At 32.4% G+C, this 18,268-nt stretch overlaps 1 protein-coding gene across 1 annotated transcript in view; it reads left to right on the top strand.

Annotated features, from left to right (window-relative positions):
* LOC117114427 (rho GTPase-activating protein 8-like) overlaps positions 1 to 18,268 on the top strand; it is a 32,091-nt gene that overhangs the window by 2,362 nt on the left and 11,461 nt on the right. The window contains exons 2-5 of the mRNA XM_033258093.1: positions 1,198 to 1,341; positions 6,224 to 6,311; positions 8,029 to 8,160; positions 9,190 to 9,378. Of these exons, the coding sequence (XP_033113984.1) occupies positions 1,198 to 1,341; positions 6,224 to 6,311; positions 8,029 to 8,160; positions 9,190 to 9,378 (553 nt within the window). The remainder of the gene's footprint in view (positions 1 to 1,197; positions 1,342 to 6,223; positions 6,312 to 8,028; positions 8,161 to 9,189; positions 9,379 to 18,268) is intronic.

The following is an 18,268-nucleotide window of genomic DNA, read 5'->3' as shown; positions in this document are numbered from 1 at the left end:
CAATAGGCCTATTTACGATAATGTGATTAATGAGATAATTGTTGATTAAGTTATAGAAATATAATAGGTAGGCCTATATTCCATTAATAATGATTCAGAATATTAAATCAACAATACGTCGTAAATGTAAAATTTGTTTGATTTTTTTTTCAATAAAATTTTACCTATTTTATTCTGTTTCAAAAAAATATTAAATTATTATATATATATATATATATATATATATATATAGTGGTCGTGGGAATAGTTTTGGGCCCTACCTAAGATGGTCGAACGTTTCGTTTGGGTCTATACCCTAGCTGCACTGATGAGGTCTGGAAGGCCGAAACGGATCCGTCTGCAGATATTGGGATTCCTTCCGGTGGATGCTTAGAGTTTATTTTGTCATTCTAATCGGATTTTTGTTGTTTTATTTTTTGTTTTATGTATGGGCCTATATATAGGCTATGTATATATTTAATAATTAGAAATAATTATAAATTAATTGTAAAACATATATAATATAATGTTAACAATATTAAAGGCTAGGCTAGACCTAACCAATTATTGATACCATAATCTGTAGATAAAAAAAATCCATTTGATAATTAAACAGCAGCTTTTCGAGTGGCAGTGCCGATAGAAAACTGCAGTGTTTTGGCACTGCGGCATTGCCGATAGAAAATCTGAGCTAATTTTCGCACTGCGGCAATAATGCCGATAGAAAATAACAGCTTTTCTTTCGCACTGTGGCAGTGCTGATAGAAAACAGCAGCTTTTTGGCACTGCGGCAGTGCTGATAGAAAACAGCAGCTTTTTGGCACTGCGGCAGTGCCGATAGAAAACAGCAGCTTTTTTTCGCACTGCGGCAGTGCCGATAGCCTCAGCCATCTGGGATAATGATGATAGATATTAGGCCTAGGCTTAACTCCATATTCCTCTCCCTGTGTATAAATTCTCAATCTTGAACAAAGTTTTTTTTTTTTTAATTTAAGAAATAGTAAGCAATAATAATATAACTAGGCCCTGGTAGGGCCTAGTAAATAATAAATCCATCTACCGGAATTATTGAATACTGTATATCATTCATGAAAAATCAACCAATCTCGATGACAAATAATTTTTTTTTTTTTTTTTTTTGCTCTACTGTAAGACATGCAGTAATTGATACAATATATGGTTATGATATTAATCAATATCTGTCCATTTATATCCCAGAATTCCACTCAGATGAGGAAGCAAGTGCTCAGGAGTGGCTAGACGAGGACACTGACGACACAGACATGCAGGGTAATGTTAGCACCGATGTTGAGGAGGACATGTTTGAGGATATTGCCAAATATGGTATAATACAAGTTGGAGGTAAATAATGATAAATCAATTAACTCAAAATAATGAGGTAGTAAGTAAAAGTTATAAAATGAAACATTCGATCTTATTACCTGCACACTAATATTGTTGGACTTAGTATTGCTGAACCAAAGACTGGTTATCCTTACAGCCAACTAAACACAGGCCATTACTGTACTATTAATACAGTAAATAATAATCCTTCAGTCAATCAGCTGCTAATCAGTTTGTTCCTTAGCAACTAAATCAACCTCTAAACTACCAACTAATCTAAGAGTCTTGAAAGGGTGGAGGGCCCTGAAAGGGTTATGGGGGAACGAAGGTGAAGTGGGAGCTTGATGATTAAGTGAGGGGGAACATTTTCAAAGGTGGGGAGATACGCCACTGCAACCAATCAATAATCAATCTGTCACCAAGTAATCAAGTCAGCCTCAGAACAACCAACGGAAGACCAATTAATTATCCACTATTAAACCATAGTAGTCAATTAATCAATAAACCACTAACCACCAACAATTTAAACCGCTAACAATTTCTTATCAGTCAACCACTGACTAGTCTCTGAATCATCATACTACACTACACCATGACTACACTGACCACTAAATAATTATTCAGCCTAGAATGTACCTATCAATGAACAAGTCAATCATCAGTCAATCAAGCAAATAAACATAAGTCAATCAGCCAACCACTGGTTAAAGTATGGAGGTATAATTAAACACTCAGTGCTACTACATCAATCAAATACATAATGTTACAACTTCTTTGAGTTGAAGTTTCATTTTATTGCATTAAAATGTTGATAACACTATAAAGAGACATTAATATTGAAATATCCTTGTTTAAAATTGCCAACTTGAAAAATAATTATCCCAATCTGTTATGATGGATTTTATACTTGTGAGCCTATAGTGCCAATAACGGATTTGTTTGAGGGTTTAAAGTAGGAAGTACGTGGTATAGTATATGACATTCCATTTTCCTTCTCTTGTATTAAAAACCATCACAAATGATGATGTTTACAATTTTCTTGTTAAAATAATAATGATGATTATAAAAAAATATTACCCCTTCAGCTCAAGAGGTTTAGTTCCCTGACTCCCACAAGAGATATTCCCTGGACCCATGAGGGCGTACTACTATTGTGTCTCCCAGAGGCGTAGAGAGAGAGTTTGGCCAACTTGCCGTGTGGCGCCATGTTGTTACCAAACAGCATGCACATGTATAACACTTTATAACACTGATGTTGCATAAACTTTATTTTATTATTCTGTTCATGAGGACAATTCAATTATGGGATTTTAATATATCCTATTGCGTTAGTTTGTGGCTCGCCAATGTTTTGTTTTGGTGAAAACATGGCCGGTGTATTGTCATGTGATTGCAATCCACCCAATCATATGCGCGTATAGCAGAATCCTGTGAAACCGAGTTGGCCAAACTCTCTCTATCTACGGCTCTGGTGTCTCCTGAACCTCTGGCTTTCATTCATAGAAAACCCCCTCTTAAAGTCTATTTAATTTCCACTAGGCGAATTTATTCATGCGACTCGAAAAGCGTCAGTTTATGTGCATTCACATTTCTTTTGGAGTTTTTTGGTTCAGCAAAATCTGTAGTTCGAAATGGTTCTACTTTTTTGCGGAGCGGGAAAATATGCAACCAATCACAGCTCAGGGAGCGAACCGATGCTTTTGATTCGTGTGAATATATTTGCCTAGTGGAAGATAGGCTAAAGAACTAATTGTTACGATCTTCTGTATTAATCATGCAACGGTATTCATGAGGTAATGCAAATGGTTTTGTTTCTGCTTCATGTGTCTCCATTTTAAATAGTTGGTTGCCTACTTAGAACTTAAACAAGAATAATCAGGCTAAACAAGATTTATTGTGTTGTCTTTGAATGGGAAAATTAATCAGGAATATACAGTATTCATTCCGTAATAATGTGCATTCATTAATTTATTGATTAAAAACAAAATAATAATTTATTTCAGAATCCAACAGTGATAAATCATCACCACATTCAGGCTTGTATAAAAATTTGTACAATACAAAATAAACAAAATTAATAACAAATTACAAATAACATGCTTATTTAATCATTGAGTAGTTGCATGATAAATTCAGTGTATTCATTTTTGTACTAATTATTTTCATTTACTGTATAACATTATTGTTAAAAGAATAATTAACCATTTTTTGTTCGTAGCCATTTGCAATAATGGGCAAGTTTGGTCATTATTATAATTTCAATATTGGTTGTTCACTAACTGTTAAATAATATTAGGTTTAAGGTTATGAGTCAATATTCAGTTCAGCGATTAATACTTTATGTTTGGGTCAATAAAATTTAAGAATTATTCATTTAGGGCTAGGGGTCAATTATGTTTGGCTCTATTTAAATTTCAAGAATTATTTATGGTTAGGGGTCAATATTAACCTCATGAATTATTTATTTATGGTTTATAGGAGTCAGAATTTAGTAAGCTCATTATTTATTTAGTTTTAAGGGTAAATTAAGCGTAAATTATTCATCTGATCCAAGGTAGTTTCTAAACTCAAACTAGAAAACTGATTATTTGAATCTGTTTATGTACTGTTTTTATAGCTTTCATTATGTAAGCAGAAACATAATTTGTTTATAATAGTATTTACTCCTAATCATGCAGTTTCGTAACATCTTTTGTGATAGGCATAGGGGTAGGGTATAAAAGGGTGATATTTTGTTCCCACCAGTAAGTTGTGAATTATGTCTTTGCCGTTGGATGAGGATAATAAGTAAATAAATTTCAGGGAGATTAGGGGACCAGCTTATTTGAAGCTAGGTACAGCCCTGCGCTCATTCTAGTAATAGAAGTGATTGATTGGAGTTCAATTAGTGGTTAAGATGCTTGCCTTCTAATCCTAGGGTCATGGGTTCAATTCCTGTTAGAGCAGGAATTTTTTTCGCAAGAATAAAAACAGCTCCACTCTCTAGGCCTGAATAAGAGACTTGGTTGATAAAGCATTGTTCCATCCTGTAATGTGAAGAGTGTATTTGCTGTTGAATGTGAAGGAAATAAAAATAAAAATAAAAATATTAAATAAATAAATAATAAGATATTTTATTTCACCCTTAAATTACAGTAACTTTAACTATACTCTAAGCATCTCATAATGTTAAACTTTTTATTGCGAATGGTCCTCAGGACAACCATTGATAGATTTCTGTATTAATTGACCTAATAAAAATATACATTAAATATTTTATTAATTGTGGCATGTTGGAGTAGTATTATAAAACATAATTTTATAGAGGCCCTCTTTAATTCAGCATTGTTGTTAGAGCCACCCTCTCAAAGGATAGTTGAAAAAAAATATTTAATAAAATATTGAATATTTTAAGGTCACAATATTGACTAGCCCAAATTCGTCTATATTGTGATCTTAATATAGACTAGCCCAAATTAGTAGTAAATAAATAGGTTAGTTTCTGGGAGAATTTTACTTGCTTGGGAGAGTGCATTAGGCGATTTATGTCATACTAGGGACCCATACTGTACCCAGTTATAATAACTGACCTAAACCTTGGAGGAATAAGTTAAGGTCCAAAAAAAAAAAAAAATTTTGTTGGCCATGTTTTGGGAAAATCCAAAAAATGGGTAAGTTTGGTAGGAAATTTTTTTTTTCACAATCAAATTGTATTTACGCCTAAAAAGTAGAAAATACACAAATAATAAAAACATTTTTGGATTCGCATCACGTATCATCCAGCAAAACAGGCTAACCTTGGTCTCCAAGTATCGCCAAGGCTATTCCAGCCTTATTTGTTCATAAAAAATTATTGTTCGTTAAAAACTAAAATTCCGACCCTTAATTTCTTAAGATTTGTGTCAGTCAGGCTTGGCCAACACAATCATTTTTTTTTTTTTTTTTTTTGCCTGATAGTAACCTGCGTACTGCCAGTATATTTTCTATGTCATTATTATACTGTACTTCATCACGCTGGTGGTCAAGTTATTTAAATCACAGTGTTTAGTGTTTGTACTTTTTGATACAATAAATGATCTCATTTTGAGGTTTACCACAATACTGTAAAAAATTGTATAGTAAAATTGGCCTTTGAACTTACTTCACAATACTATGATTCAGATTGTTATTTATAATCATACACAGTGCTTCCTTGTAAGTCATTTGGCTTGTCGGAAAAATATATAAAGATAAACAAAGATACAAGACATCGTTTTTCCTAAGGCTATGTTCAGACTCACGGAATAACAGTAGCTTAACTAACGCCAGGCGTACACTAATCCGCGGCATAACTGGTCATGGTGTTCAGACACAACGATTTACTTTCCATGATGCCAGCGTTAAAATTCTGTATTAATTATAATGCTTTGTATCCTCATCTGTTATAAATGAAGCTTAGCCATTAATAATAATAAACATCTCTTTGATATTGCTCCATATTTTCCCCTTGGACTACTCTTTGCAATATCGTTAAGTTTGAAAACCAATGCACTTGAGGATGATAAGTGCCGCGTATATGTTCCATTGATATCCAGTGATGTGGTCATAATGTTTTGGCGCTTAATAGAGACCTTATTTATTTGCGCTTTATAAATCTACCTATTATTATTATCATCATTAATGTGAAACATATGGAGGCATGATGAAATATTAGACCAACATTTTATTACAGTGTAAAATATCGCTGATAAATGGCAAATTAAATTAGTCCCATAGTGTACCTGCTTCTTTGCTTCCTGCTGCCTCATATATTGTTTTTAAATTTTTAATTTTTTCCAATTTTTTCCAGCTTTACAATTATACTTTGGCATAGAATTAGCATATTACTGGCACTATATGGTAATTTTTTGAATGATAATTTGTTTTACACTTTGTTTTTTAGGTGATGATAGAGTGGGTCGCAAGTTGATTCTGTTTTTCTGCTCCAACTTACCGTCAAATAAGGAATATAATCAAACACGCCTGTTAGGGTAAGGGGGCGCATATTTCTAAATTTTGATATAAATATTGGTAAATATTTATGTGAGTTCTTAATGTTAAGTCATGATGTACATAAATATTCATAGCTGATCATTATAATTTTGCAGAATTTACAATTATGATTACAGTAAATGATTGAATCAAAGAGATTTGATAAAAATGTTAATTAAACAAATATTAATTAAAAAAATATTAATTTGCATGTAGTAGTTATTTTATGTGAACATTGTGAATGCAACCATAAAAAATTCAACATTTACTATTATACCATGAAAAGGCTGTAGAAATGCTAACAGTTATTAGGCCTATACATCTTAAATCTTGTTATAACAAATTAAATGTATAGAGGTGTGGGATTAATTATTATGGAGATTAAGAGTTAATCTTCATTTCAATCTTCTTCGCAAAGATTTATCTGCAGCCATTGTAAAATTGATTGATCTGAATATAAAACATGGTATATATTATTAGTTTTGTTGCTATGGTTACTCTACTTGCTGGAGAGGTATGTCATACCAGAACTGGTTGATTTATCAAACCAATTTTTATTGATTTCATAATCCAAAAGTATGGTAGTGTATGCAGTGTAAATAAGTCTGAAAATAGTCAAATACTGTAAGAATCACTTCTCTTTATACTAGGTTATGAGTAGTATTGTAGGTCTATAGTACTAAGAAATTCAGGAATATGTAAACTTATTCCTCCATGATATATATTAGATTTAAACAAAATAAGCTTTACAAATATAATCACTGCAATAGTTTATAAGAACAGTGAAACACATATCATCCATTCATTTTAATCAGTCAATAATTCAATCAAAAAGCAACCTGTTTATCATCAAATTTCGTAATTAAAAGTAGGATGGTCAATGCTAATTACAGGAGTTCTGTCCAAGTTGTAGATGATATTGATTTTTTGTTGCTGGAAGTCTAAACACAAGGGCATTGCATAGTCAAGTCTGGCATACAAAATAGCATGCAGTGTCTTCTGTATAGTAGGAATCGGTTGGAATGTACCTTCTTACATGTCTGATGTTTCGGAGGTGTATTGGATTGAATAGCATGGGATGGAAATGTGTTGCTAAAATTAAATTGTGTTGTCAAATTCATCAAACAATACCGCTGTCACATGATGCTGATTTAGCCAATCCTGGCACTGTACTGCTCTTGTGCCAGTGTAGCCATTATCATGTGAACATACGCAAATGTTCTAACTAGCTCATGTAATAACTATGAGTACAATATACAGTAGCTGTATACACGAAATATGGAAGTATGACTTCATTTGGTTTTAATGGCAATGTACATTTACCAATTCAGAAATGTATAAAGTGTGGTGTGTGTATGTAGAGTACTAAAATATTCAATAATTATTTTGATAATTGAATGTGATTCAACAAAAAAAAGTTAACCACTGAAATAGTGTGCTCAAAGCACTTAAAAAGGAAAGTTACCATGATTATTGTGAACTAAGTATCCTCACAGACATTTACACAATGCACGTCACCCCTCATTTATAGGAAATTCAAGGTTAGGTGTAACATCAACATAAATTATATGTTGGAGGGGATAAAATGTGTTTTTTTCCACATTTACCTGCTATGAATACTTTATTCCAATCAGTTGAATGTAATACAGGTGGGAATCGAATCCCTTTCCGTGACATTTAAATTTATATTTGATGTGTTTTTTGTTTTTTTTATAGGTTTCTGCAGTATACACTAAATCAATATGTGGAGAACGATTATACTCTAGTGGTATTCCAGTATGGGCTCACACAGAGCAATAGACCCTCCTTGAAGTGGTTGGTTCAAGCCTACAGAGAATTGGAGAGAAAGTATGTTGAAGCTATAATTGACCCCAAATTGACCTTGTCCTTTGAATGTCATCCATTAGTAAATTACTATTATTTTATACTTACATTTATCTATGCTGGGAGTTTTTTTTAATATGCGTGATTAAACACAATATTGGATAGTCACTTTACTTTAAATTGCTATAATATCATCAATAACTCATCAGGTTTTTTGAATCGTTACTGATTTGTCAATTTTCTTTTTACGGGTAATCATTGTATAAAAGATGAAATATTTCTGTTACTACTAATGAGCATTTATCTATAATTTAATTGGTTGAATATTTAGTGTAATTACGATAATATCATAATTTATTGAATATTAAAGAGAGTCAGTGTCAAGTTACTGTATAGCCTGTAAAATATACACTTTATATTGGATTAAAAATTAAAGTGCAATTTAATAACCAATCATTCAATCAACCAGCCACTCAGTCAGTCAACCAAATTCTGCATTTTTATAGTGCATCATACCATACTGTAGTCTAGATATGCTGAGAGTTTTTTTTAATATGCATGATTAAACACAATATTGGATAGTTACTTTACTTTAAATTGCTGTAATATCATCAATAACTCATCAGGTTTTTTGAATCGCTACTGATTTGTCAATTTTTCTTTACTGGTAATCATTGTATAGAAGATGAAATATTTCATCATAGTGCATCATACCGTACTGTAGTCTAGATAAAGTTCAAATATCTAAGCCCTACCCAGACTATCACATTTTATTGATATAAACAAGTGATATGCCTAAATATGGTCATGATGGCATCACATCATGACCATATATAGGTGCAGCATGACTATATATGGCATTCAACAGTTTTTTTGTCAAATACATTTGATAGTCTGTTGTAAAACACATGTGACATGCCTGAATGACATCACATCATGACCGTATATAAGCACATCATGACTATATATGGGCATACAACATTTTTTTGTCAAATAAAATTTAGGGCTTTAGTCGTGTACACTACTAAACTATTATTTCTTATATTTTCTAAGGTACAAGAAAAACCTGAAGGCATTATACTTTGTACATCCTTCATATATGCTAAGAATTTTACTTGGTATCTTCAAACCCATCGTAAGTTCTAAGTTCAGACAGAAGATCAATTACATTTACTTCCTCCATGACCTTGAGGAGATTCTGCCAATGAAGTCCATAGAAATACCACTCGTTGTCAAAGAGTAAGTTGTAATAGATTTTATTACTTTCTTCATTTGTATATTTTTTATTATGCTGAATTAAATTCAACTTTATTTTTGAAGAAAATCTTTCCGTCCAGTGACCAAACTAACCGTACTTCCTATTAAAAGCGACTCACACTGCACATATTTGCATAGATTAACGGCAGTGTTACGTCGCCAACCTATTATTAATTTAATGGACTAGGAACACGTGTGTCTCTTAGGCATCTTCCCAAGTGTGCTGCTCCCTTAGTTATGCATACGTCACAATTTAATTGAAGCCGCATTGGATTGCCAAGCAACGACCGCTACAAATTACACATTTTGCCATCCAAATAAAAAAAATACAATGATAAACATCTGTCTCTTATACACATCTAGATGTGTATAAGAGACAGGATTTTAACTGTGTGAACAAAATTTTGGTTTTGACCTGGGGATGAAAGGCAAGCATTTTAATTGCAAAGCTATAACTCCACTCTTTGTTAGAGAAATATAAGTGTACAAGTTCTTTTAAGATTGATTGAGATGATGCTTAGTGAGTAGATACAATATTTGCCAATATAATTATGTAAATTTAAAAATAAAAAATGATAAAATTTTCTCTCCTCCTCGATCTACTTCATCTCCCCAATGATTCCCTTTTAATCTTGTTCTTTTTAATCCTTCCTAAGTTTTGTTTTTTTGCCTTTAATTTCCCAATGTAAACAAGTAATATAAAATGTATCATCAAATGCATATTTTATTATCATCTTCTTAATCCATCCTTAATTTTATTTTCCTTCCTTAATCTACATCATCAATAGAATCTAGTTTAGTGTATCTTGTTGATAATTGAACAGGAATCTTTAATATCCAAGTTCATCCACTACAAGTATACTTTCCAATTACAGAATAGAGCGATGTGATAGATCACATTTTCACTTTAAGTTGGAGATAATTTGTCATGAGATACAATTTTGTTCTTATAAGATTTCAGCCCAAGTCTCTGGAAATGGAAATGAACGTTCCATATTTTCTTTATATTCATTGTCTGAAAGGTCAAAGCTTTAGACTCTAGGTATTTTCATTATTCTTCAGGTTATATTTGATAATAAGTATTTGCATTGCGTCGCGGGTAGAATATATTAGTATTTATACATCGAAAAGAATACAGCGAAATTTAGTTTCTATAAGTTAGTGTGTTAATAATGAATGCAATTGTAATACTAAGTAAATTTAGCTTTTATATTATATGATATAAAGTCTCATAGTTATCATAATGAGGATTTGTTGTTAATTTGCATAATTTATTTAAACATTAATTTAATGTTTTACTATTGATAGTTAATTTCCCCCATAGGCATCGTTCTAATGGCTGGGGTAATAATGTGGAAAATGCGCTCTGTATAGAGTGCTATCTAAAAACCTACATATTATTGTTATTATCAATATGATGTCGAACTTCAGCTCATAAATGCCTTCTTTACTAAACCTTTTATATAATTAATTATTGTTTCCATACCACTCTGATGCTAGAAATAAATGTTTTATTTCTGCACCAATTGCGTGCCGTTATGCATCGAATATACATCTGGGGAATACATATTTTATAAGTTAGGGACTATTCAATGCAAAGGTAATGGAATGGATGAATATTTTAAATGAACTTTTGCCTTATGTTGTAATCCAGGGCTTTTATTTTGTAATCCAAATATTCTAGCTGATCAAAGCTTAACTTGCATACATTTATAAAGACATCCCACAGAGACACATGCAGATTCCAAATAATACCTGCGTACGTGCATGCATAGTTGCGCAGTACATACATGCAGTTATCCCCACGCATCAACATAAACGCATACATGCAGCGCATGCTTGCATACATGTAAATCCCTATACAAACATGATTGGACATCCCGTACAATTCATCATATAAATAGCTACATACAAATACATGTGTAGCCACTTACAGTAATGTACACATACAGGCAAGAATTCTATATGCAAATATTCATGCATATTATACAGACGTTCTTACTCATACACACATGGCAATAGACATCCTATAAAAACATATATACATACATGCATACATACACATGTATGCATACCGTAAATACTTGAATAAGCGTGCGGTGCTTATAACATTTTTAGAGGATTCAGTGCGGCCCTTATAAAAAAATATTGGCGTGGCACTTTCCATGCCCGTTCCCATGTTACCTATTTCACGTATTCTCGTAGTTCGGTAGGCATACTATTATACTATACTATACGATTAAGCGTTGATTCGAGAGTGGCCGGCGCTTAAAAAAAAATCATGTTTGGCGCGGTGCTTATTCAAGCATTTACGGTACACAAAAGTTGACTTGGTGGTCGTCGGAGGGCAAAAAAAAATTTTAATAAATTTATTTTTTTTCCCCAAAAAATATCCAGACGAAAGGAGAAAATAAAAATAAAATTTTATTCTTGAATGTAAACAGTGGCGATTTCAAGGCAGCGGCGGGCATAATAAAAATAAAGAAAACCTTTTTTTTTCCCTGAAATTTCCATTTTTTTTTTTATGGTGGCAGGTGTGCTAATTGGCCAAAATTAAAATTTTATTTTAATGTGAAATCAGACGGCAGGTTGGCTAACCAAGGTATAAAAAAGTCTCGCCTAAACCAGCTTATCCCCAACACACCCACATTTCGCATACCCTGCACAAATTGGAATACACACACATCTCTTACATTTCAATTTGTCATTCCACATTCAACGACTTAAGCTAAATTTGTTAAATAAACTCTGCACATACAAAAAAATCTTGGTCACGGACCGAAGCAGTTGTGTCACAAATGGCATATATTATGCAAAATCACACTGGATATGCAGTTCTAGCACTCGCAATGTGAAATCTATATGTAATGCAATGCAATGAGACCATTCCATGTGAGAAACCACTCACAATTTAAGTGTCTTGATGAAACTATATTTAGTGAAGTGTGATATCTAATATATTATTTTCAAGGGAGAATTTGATAATTTTTTTTATAGGGAAATTTAAAGTATGTATACTATAAATACTATTAAAATGATTTTCAGTAATTTTAATATAATAATATTTGTATTTAATAACGAATGATGATAATTTATAGTCTTGCTATCCAATGGCATACTTTATCTAGGGGTGCATGGTGGGAGGTGTGGACGTCCCCAAAAAGGCTTGCCGCCTTCCTCCCCCCCCCCCATTAAAAATGTTCATAGCAAACAAAATAACGATCACTCAGGTAGTAAAAATCACTTCATATCATCTTATTTTGGAAGCTAGCATTCTCTTACATAACCATCAAGTCTTCACCTTCACCCCACTTCCCCCATTGTCCCCATAAGCCCCTCCCTCATTTCAAGATTTCCCACTGTTGCTACCTTTTTTAAATGGTGAGAAAAAATCCTGGTTTGGTGGGTGAATTGATGGGTGCAGTGATATGAGAGTTTTAGGTTCACAGATAAAAATCCAAAATTTATTATCCGAGGTAAAAAATAAAGAAAATATGACAGTAAATGAATGCTATGATTATTAAATAGTAAGGATAATAATTATGATAGGTTAATCATAATACGTTCATAGTTTTATAGGCAGATGAAAGAAGAAATATTATTCTTAGTACTAATTATTAATTCATGTAGCAAATAATATTGCCTTAGAATTAACATGTTTATATACTATACTTAATACATACACATGGATGCAGATGTTATTCATATCATTTGGTATTTTGTTTGTGGTTGTTTATGCCTACCTGCAATAATTGCCTTTAACAAAGCAGCAGTAGTGGTGGGATCAGTAAACTTGTAATGCCAATTTTGATTCTTGATACAGTATAATGTCATATTGTGAGTAAACCCTTAGGAAAAATGAAACAGAGATGGGGAGTAATGCTATCAGTAAAATTGTGTAATTATAGTTATAATAATGGTAGACTTATAAAGCATGTTATGATAAGACCACTATGCACATTATCATTACCCCGGTCAATGGATTAAAGACCCTTGGAACTCAAAAGTCGTGTAATCCTCCGCATTTGGCATTTTAACCCTACCAGGTACCCACCTAATACTCCTGGTTTGAGAGAATCGATGTAGATAAAGCACCTTGCTCAAAGACACAAGCGAAATTCACAGCGAAGGATTAAAACCTCTGCATTTTGGGAACCAAACAATTTCTGCTGCACTAAATCACTTCCTCATGTAATAGTAATACACCTATATAAAAAAAAAACTAAATCCGTTCCGAGCCACTGGGGCTCATAGGGCTGGAGCTTATCCCCAGTTTCTGTAGTGTGAAGCGGATGAGAGTTATACTTATTCTTATTCTTATTCTTTTATTGCACAATAAATAATCTTGATGGGAGGGCCTGGTCTCTAAAGTAAACTATATTACTATTACAATTGTTTGAGAACCACTCCCATCCAGTATAAAAAAAAAACATCATTAAAATGTAAGATAAAATATAATAGACAACACATCACAACATCAAGCAAAAAGCAAGCAAAAAATAAAATAAAGAATAAATAAATAAAATAAAAAAATAAAAAATAAAATAAAAACAATAAATGCAAAAACAGTCATTAAAAGCAAAAAACAAGGTCATCACAATCACCATTTAAGTACAGTAATAACAATAATAATTATAATTATTCTACAAAACCTATTGTTATTATTACCATCATTACAGCAAAATTCCCATTATTATTTTATTATTTATTATTTATAATTATTATTATTATTATTATTATTATCACCATTATGTACCATTATAACTATAATTACCATTATCTTCATTATAACAATCATAACAAAAATAATAACTATCATCATTATCATATTATTAATATTATAATAGTTATCATTATTATTATCCCTGGACGGGACACTAGTCCATCGCAGGTTAGTCCCCAGCAGTTTGCTGGTTCCCATTGATATAGCTGGGTGGACTGAAGCAATGTAGCTATAGTGCCTTGCCCAAGGACACAAGCGAATCTGCACAGCAGAGACTCGAAACCCTGACCCTACAATTGAAAGCCCAAACCTCAACCGCTGCGCCAAACTGCCGCTCTATATATAATACACCTATATATTCCATATAAAACATACATAACTGGAATGATAAGGAACTAAAATAAAATAATTTTGTAACCAATGTTTATCCACTGAAATGCAGACCTGGACGTTATTGCCCATGTACTACACAGTAGCAGAATTTTCCAAGTATTTCAGGTACCATTTAAAATGTGGCTTCAGCTTTACATTACAGTATGTTGTTTGTATCATACCTAATTGTACACTGTATGGTAGTCACTTAGATCTCCTTACAATGGTAATTTAATACTGATTGATTTTAACACCATGCCTTTTGATGGGTTAAATGCTGTGTGTTCACTAATTGGTTTAAAATATCTCCTAATTGGTTTCGTTATTGATTTTTGATCTTACAGTGCGATATGAAACCAAAGTACATTTGTCTGCGTACATATACAACATAATCAACATTTTTATCGCAAAACAGAATATGAAAATATTAATGCATTAGTATTAACAGAAGTATGTAATGAACATAGAAGATTAGATTTTTGTAGGCAATGAAAATCTGGTTTACAGTTTAATGCTGGCTTTAAAAAAAATAGTAGTTTAAGAAAAAACCTAATAAAATATTAAAAAAGCCCTTATTACAAAATTAAAAGATAAATGATCAAATACATCTTCTAGTTAAACACAAATTGAAATAGGCTCAGGTTAAAGTTATTACATTGATAACCAAGCATCATACAAAATATATTTAATAAAACTGTAATAACAATAATTTATGGTCACCATAGTAAACGTTTATAATTTTGAAAGCAATATTAGTGTTTATTTCATCAAACCAATCATTTGAACTTAATTAATTTTTATTCTTCTCTGTTGTTGTTAAGCGCCTCGAGGTTGTGTCAATGTGAGGCGCTATATAAATCCAGAATTATTATATTTATTATATTTGGAAAATCTGTTTAGTTTCATTAATTGCCAATGGATTTCTCCGATGTCATATAAACCAAGGATAACCCATAAAAGTCTAAAGACTTGTTTCCAGTGGAGTCCTTCTGGTGGTGAATTGGGCAAGTACTCTAGGAGGCATTCCCCTACTTTGTGTACAGTACTGCATTCTTTAACGTGTACATGGGCCATTGGATTGAACAAGGAATCAACGGTTCAGCGCACACAGAATGGCTACCATCAGTTTAGCCATGGTTTAGCCGACTAAGCTAGCTGCCCCCACATAACATTATTTTATTAATCTCTGAAGAAATAATCATGAATTAATTAAAGGTCTGTCCAGGGAAGTATTTTATCAGGTCATTTGTTAGTCATGTGACTATGATTAATGATGGAACTCAGATCAGTTAATGCTACAAATATGTGGAAACGCTTCCTTCACAAGAGTGCACCGCATAATTAATGTTTTATTCATTGATGGTTCCATATCAACTAAGTCTCTTTATGAGGCTCAGGGAGTGTGTGGAGTTGATTTTAGTTATGAGAAAAAGTGCTGCTGTGACAGGAATTGAACCCAAGACCATGGGATCAGAAGGCAAGCATCTTAACCACTGAGCTATTCAACTCCATTAATGAAATCTTTTTGTTTGGGAATATATCGTGTTGTTGGCTAAATTAATAGTGCCAATAAAAAAATATGTAGAAGCTTTCCCTTCACAAGAGTGCAGCACATAATTAATGTTTTGTCCATTGATAGAATCATACCGTAGAATGTCTTCTGTTGAAAATGTTAATTAATGAAATCGTTGTGTTTGGGAATAGATCGTGTCGTTGGCTATATTAATAGTGCCAATAAACAATATTTAATATATTATACAATGGATCATATTGTTCATCATTTTAAGCAAGGTACAAAATTTTGCTGCTGCTCTTGTGTTTCAGCAAGACATGAGATACAAGTTCCTGTAGAATATCATCTTACGGATGAGTATTTTAGCCATTGATCCCATGTAATAATATAGCCCATATACTTGTTGAAGAACACAGTATGCTCTTTGGAAAAGAGAAGGAGAATCTTATCGCCCGATTCACTACCAACTCTTTATTATTTATTATTATTATCCTTGGCATAATCTCAGACCCTATATACGAATCACACCAAAAATATTCAATTCACTTTAATTTCTTTTGCTTCAAAAGCCATCATCGGCCAATATCTGCGCATTGCTTCCAAACTTCAATGATTCCATCTTCCCCTAAAAAATGTGGAAATTCTTCCTTTATCATTTTCCATGCTCAGACTGGTAGTAAATGAATGTAAAAGAAATATATTGATTTAATTCATGTTCGATTGGGTCAATCTCATGTTGACTTAGCTGAATAAATATGACTTACACCATGCTGTAGATTTGGGTAATAATAGCAATGAAATACATACCATCAGGACAATTTACAGTAGGCTTAATAACAAAAGAAATATAATTATTTCAATATTTACAGTATTTAGTCTTATTTATGATTATTTGCTGTAGCTGGATAAACAGACCCACGTATAAGATGACTCCTGAGTTTGAGAAAGTTTTTGGACGATTTTTGTATATTGGCCATATCAGACGACATCCCCGCACCCCATTTTTCACTATCGGATTAGACCAAATTTGTCGCCAAGTATTACATCATCACATTTTCACTGATCAGGTATTTAAGTTGTTTACCTCGCAATGCCCTATGCTAATGCATTGAGCGGAATCAAAAGTGTTGTATATTAAATCGTCTAATGAGTCTAAAGTTGACTTGATTTCCAATCAGACTAAAAATATGAAGTGTTTTGAGAAGCCTTCTAGGGGGCCTAGGCCAATCGCTTGCGGAAATCGCCACATCCAGCGCTGACCAGTGCGATCTATGTTGATTTAGAAGTACACATTGAACTTAAATACTGTCTCACCAAGTCAATTTGTTTTTCTGTATGAAATATTTAAACTATTGGACGAAAGTAAATTTGTTAAATTGTAGAATAAGATGTTATTTTTTACTGCGATGGCCTATGAGTCAGAAGAACGTTGTTCGTATGACTCAGTAGTCTAGGGCTAGGCCCGTGTTCATGTGACGAGTCTATGCAAACATGTTTTCCATCACACTCCAATTCAAATCTAACGGTTCAAAATTCAGACGTTTATTAAAGGTATATTTACCAAGGCTTTTCGATAAGCCATTTTACAATGAAATGTACAAATAAGCAAGTTTGAGGAGTTTTAAAACTGACAAAATTTATTTGAGCAGAGGCTTATTATTGTGTTAAAAAAAACTGCCTTTGAGTCTATGCAAACATGATAAAGTTTTCAATCACACTCCACTTCAAATTTGACAGTTCAAAATTTAGACATTTATTAAAGATATATTTACCAAGGCTTTTCGATAAGTCATTTTACAATAAAATGTACAAATAAATAAGTTTGAGGAGTTTTAAAACTCTCAAAATTTATTTGAGCTGAGGCTTATTATTGTCTTTAAAAAAAACTACCTTTGAGTCTATGCAAACATGATAAACTTTTCAATCACACTCCACTTCAAATTTGACGGTTCAAAATTAAGACATTTATTAAAGACATAGTTACCAAGGCTTTTCGATAAGTCATTTTACAATAAAATGTTTGAGGAGTTTTAAAACTGTCAAAATTTATTTGAGCGAAGGCTTATTATTGTGTGAAAAAATTGCCTAGCAGTTTGTTTTGATGTCATACCCACTATAACCGCTTTGTGTTAATAGTGACTGATTCTGTCTGTTCTTACTTTTTGCTGCTCGTTATGGTCTTGATATCTGGCTGGCTAAAAACAGAGCCAAATGTAGGGCTAATTTTTGCAAATACCATTTTTATGGGCTTTTAAATATTCATCAAA

The sequence above is a fragment of the Anneissia japonica genome, unplaced genomic scaffold (assembly GCF_011630105.1).
Source record: "Anneissia japonica isolate Jap-2015-1 unplaced genomic scaffold, ASM1163010v1 scaffold199_len4679917_cov187, whole genome shotgun sequence".
NCBI classification, from domain to species: domain Eukaryota; kingdom Metazoa; phylum Echinodermata; class Crinoidea; order Comatulida; family Comatulidae; genus Anneissia; species Anneissia japonica.
Note: the sequence above shows the minus strand (reverse complement) of the source record. Positions and strands in the feature narration are given on the sequence as shown.